Here is a 1,646-nt window from a genome sequence, read left to right as displayed (position 1 = left end):
TGTTATATTATTAGTGATAATGTTGTTGTTTTAATGTTACAAATGAATATATAATATAAGCTGTTAAAAATTTAGATTGTCCTTGAGGATGGCCGAAACGTTGGACTATTGATGAAATAAAAGTTTTGAGACAATACAAGGATACAATTTTGATTTATTTAATAAATTTTTTATTTATTTTAGATGTAAAGAAAAATCAGGTTGAGGAACTTGAACATTTGTTTCAAGCTTTAAGTTTAACAGATAGAGGGGAAGCAGATGAAGTGGAGGATGGCGGCATTCCTGATGTACCACAATATAATAATCTCCCATCTATGACATCAAATATTTATGGTTTAGATCATGAAATGATCATGAAAAAGGTATTTTTCATATTTTTCTTTTTCTTGATTCTTTCACTATTGTTTCATAAAACTTGAAAGCTATTAATTTTGTGGTTACCTCAAATTTACTTTGCGAAAGAAAACAATTGTATGAGAAATTATAAATCACCATTATAGAGAGGAGAGAACTAGATGTATCCTATTGGTAAGAAGACCATATTACCATATCTTAACTATAATATTCCTTCTTATCCTTGAAAAGGACTTGTTTCATCCTCCATTTGTCTGACTTTGGTGCTGGTGTTCTCTGTTGTGTATTTTCCTTGAGTTCTTTGTTAAAATATAGATAATTTTTTGTTAAGTGATTAAACTAGTGGCTTGGAGCTTTTATATTATGTTCAGAGGGAGAGAGAAACTTAGTCTCATTTGAACTGTCTTCGTTTGACAGCTTGGGGGATGATGATTGTTAGTATTTACCAATTCCTTGATCTCATAATCTTTGGATGCCCTTGAACAACGTGTCCCAAGCTGTAATTTATCTTGATCTAACTTGATCAATACATGATCAAGTTAAAATGAAAAAACAATATTTACAAAAGTCAAAAACAATAAATGGAATAAATAACTTCATTTTCTGTAATATATTCTAGTTGTGGCAATATGAAGACACTCCAGTTTTTATTTTGTCATTGCCGGAAGTTTTAACTGCTCAATATAGACATTTCTCCTCTTTTTTGGTTTTCTGACTCTCCCTAATATAACCATGTTGTGTTCTCTAATGGTTGTCTCTCTGAATGGGCCCTCGTATCTCTTTACCCCTGTTAGACCCCAACTTTCTGTAGACGATCATACCGATTTTGATTGCTCTCATCCTGTCTGTGACATAATTTCTCCTGCGCTACCCTCCTGGTTTTTTCCTTTTCCTTTCTCCCACAACTTTCTTTTAGCAACGTGGTTGTATATATTACATATCTCCTCACAGTCCACTGCTGTGATATTGCTCTTCCTATACTTGCTACACTCAACTTTGAGCAATCCACTTTGGCTTCCTCTTCTACTGCATTTACTGTAATTGCTCGATACAACCAATCGGCTACCACATTTTTTTTCCCGGTTTATATATTATTTCCATATTATACTGTGCAAGGAGCTCCTTCCAACGTGTAACCCTAAACCTTTTGCTAAACACACAGGGTCTAAAGTGGTCAATAGCCCACACTATTCCCAAGAGCTCTCGTTCCAGTGCGCTGTATCTGGTCTCCGTCTCTGTTAGGCGCCTACTGGCATATGCCACTGGGCGATCTCCCCCTTTACCATCCTGAG

The 1,646-nt window shown here is 34.9% G+C and overlaps 1 protein-coding gene across 1 annotated transcript in view; it reads left to right on the top strand.

Moving 5' to 3' along the window:
• Positions 1-1,646, top strand: part of LOC106681550 (putative ribosome-binding factor A, mitochondrial) — a 35,063-nt gene that overhangs the window by 17,405 nt on the left and 16,012 nt on the right. The window contains exon 4 of the mRNA XM_014421903.3: positions 184-362. Within this exon, the coding sequence (XP_014277389.1) occupies positions 184-362 (179 nt within the window). The remainder of the gene's footprint in view (positions 1-183; positions 363-1,646) is intronic.

This window comes from Halyomorpha halys, unplaced genomic scaffold, assembly GCF_000696795.3.
Source record: "Halyomorpha halys isolate HHAL.00 unplaced genomic scaffold, Hhal_1.1 Scaffold347.1, whole genome shotgun sequence".
Lineage (NCBI taxonomy): Eukaryota > Metazoa > Arthropoda > Insecta > Hemiptera > Pentatomidae > Halyomorpha > Halyomorpha halys.
Note: the sequence above shows the minus strand (reverse complement) of the source record. Positions and strands in the feature narration are given on the sequence as shown.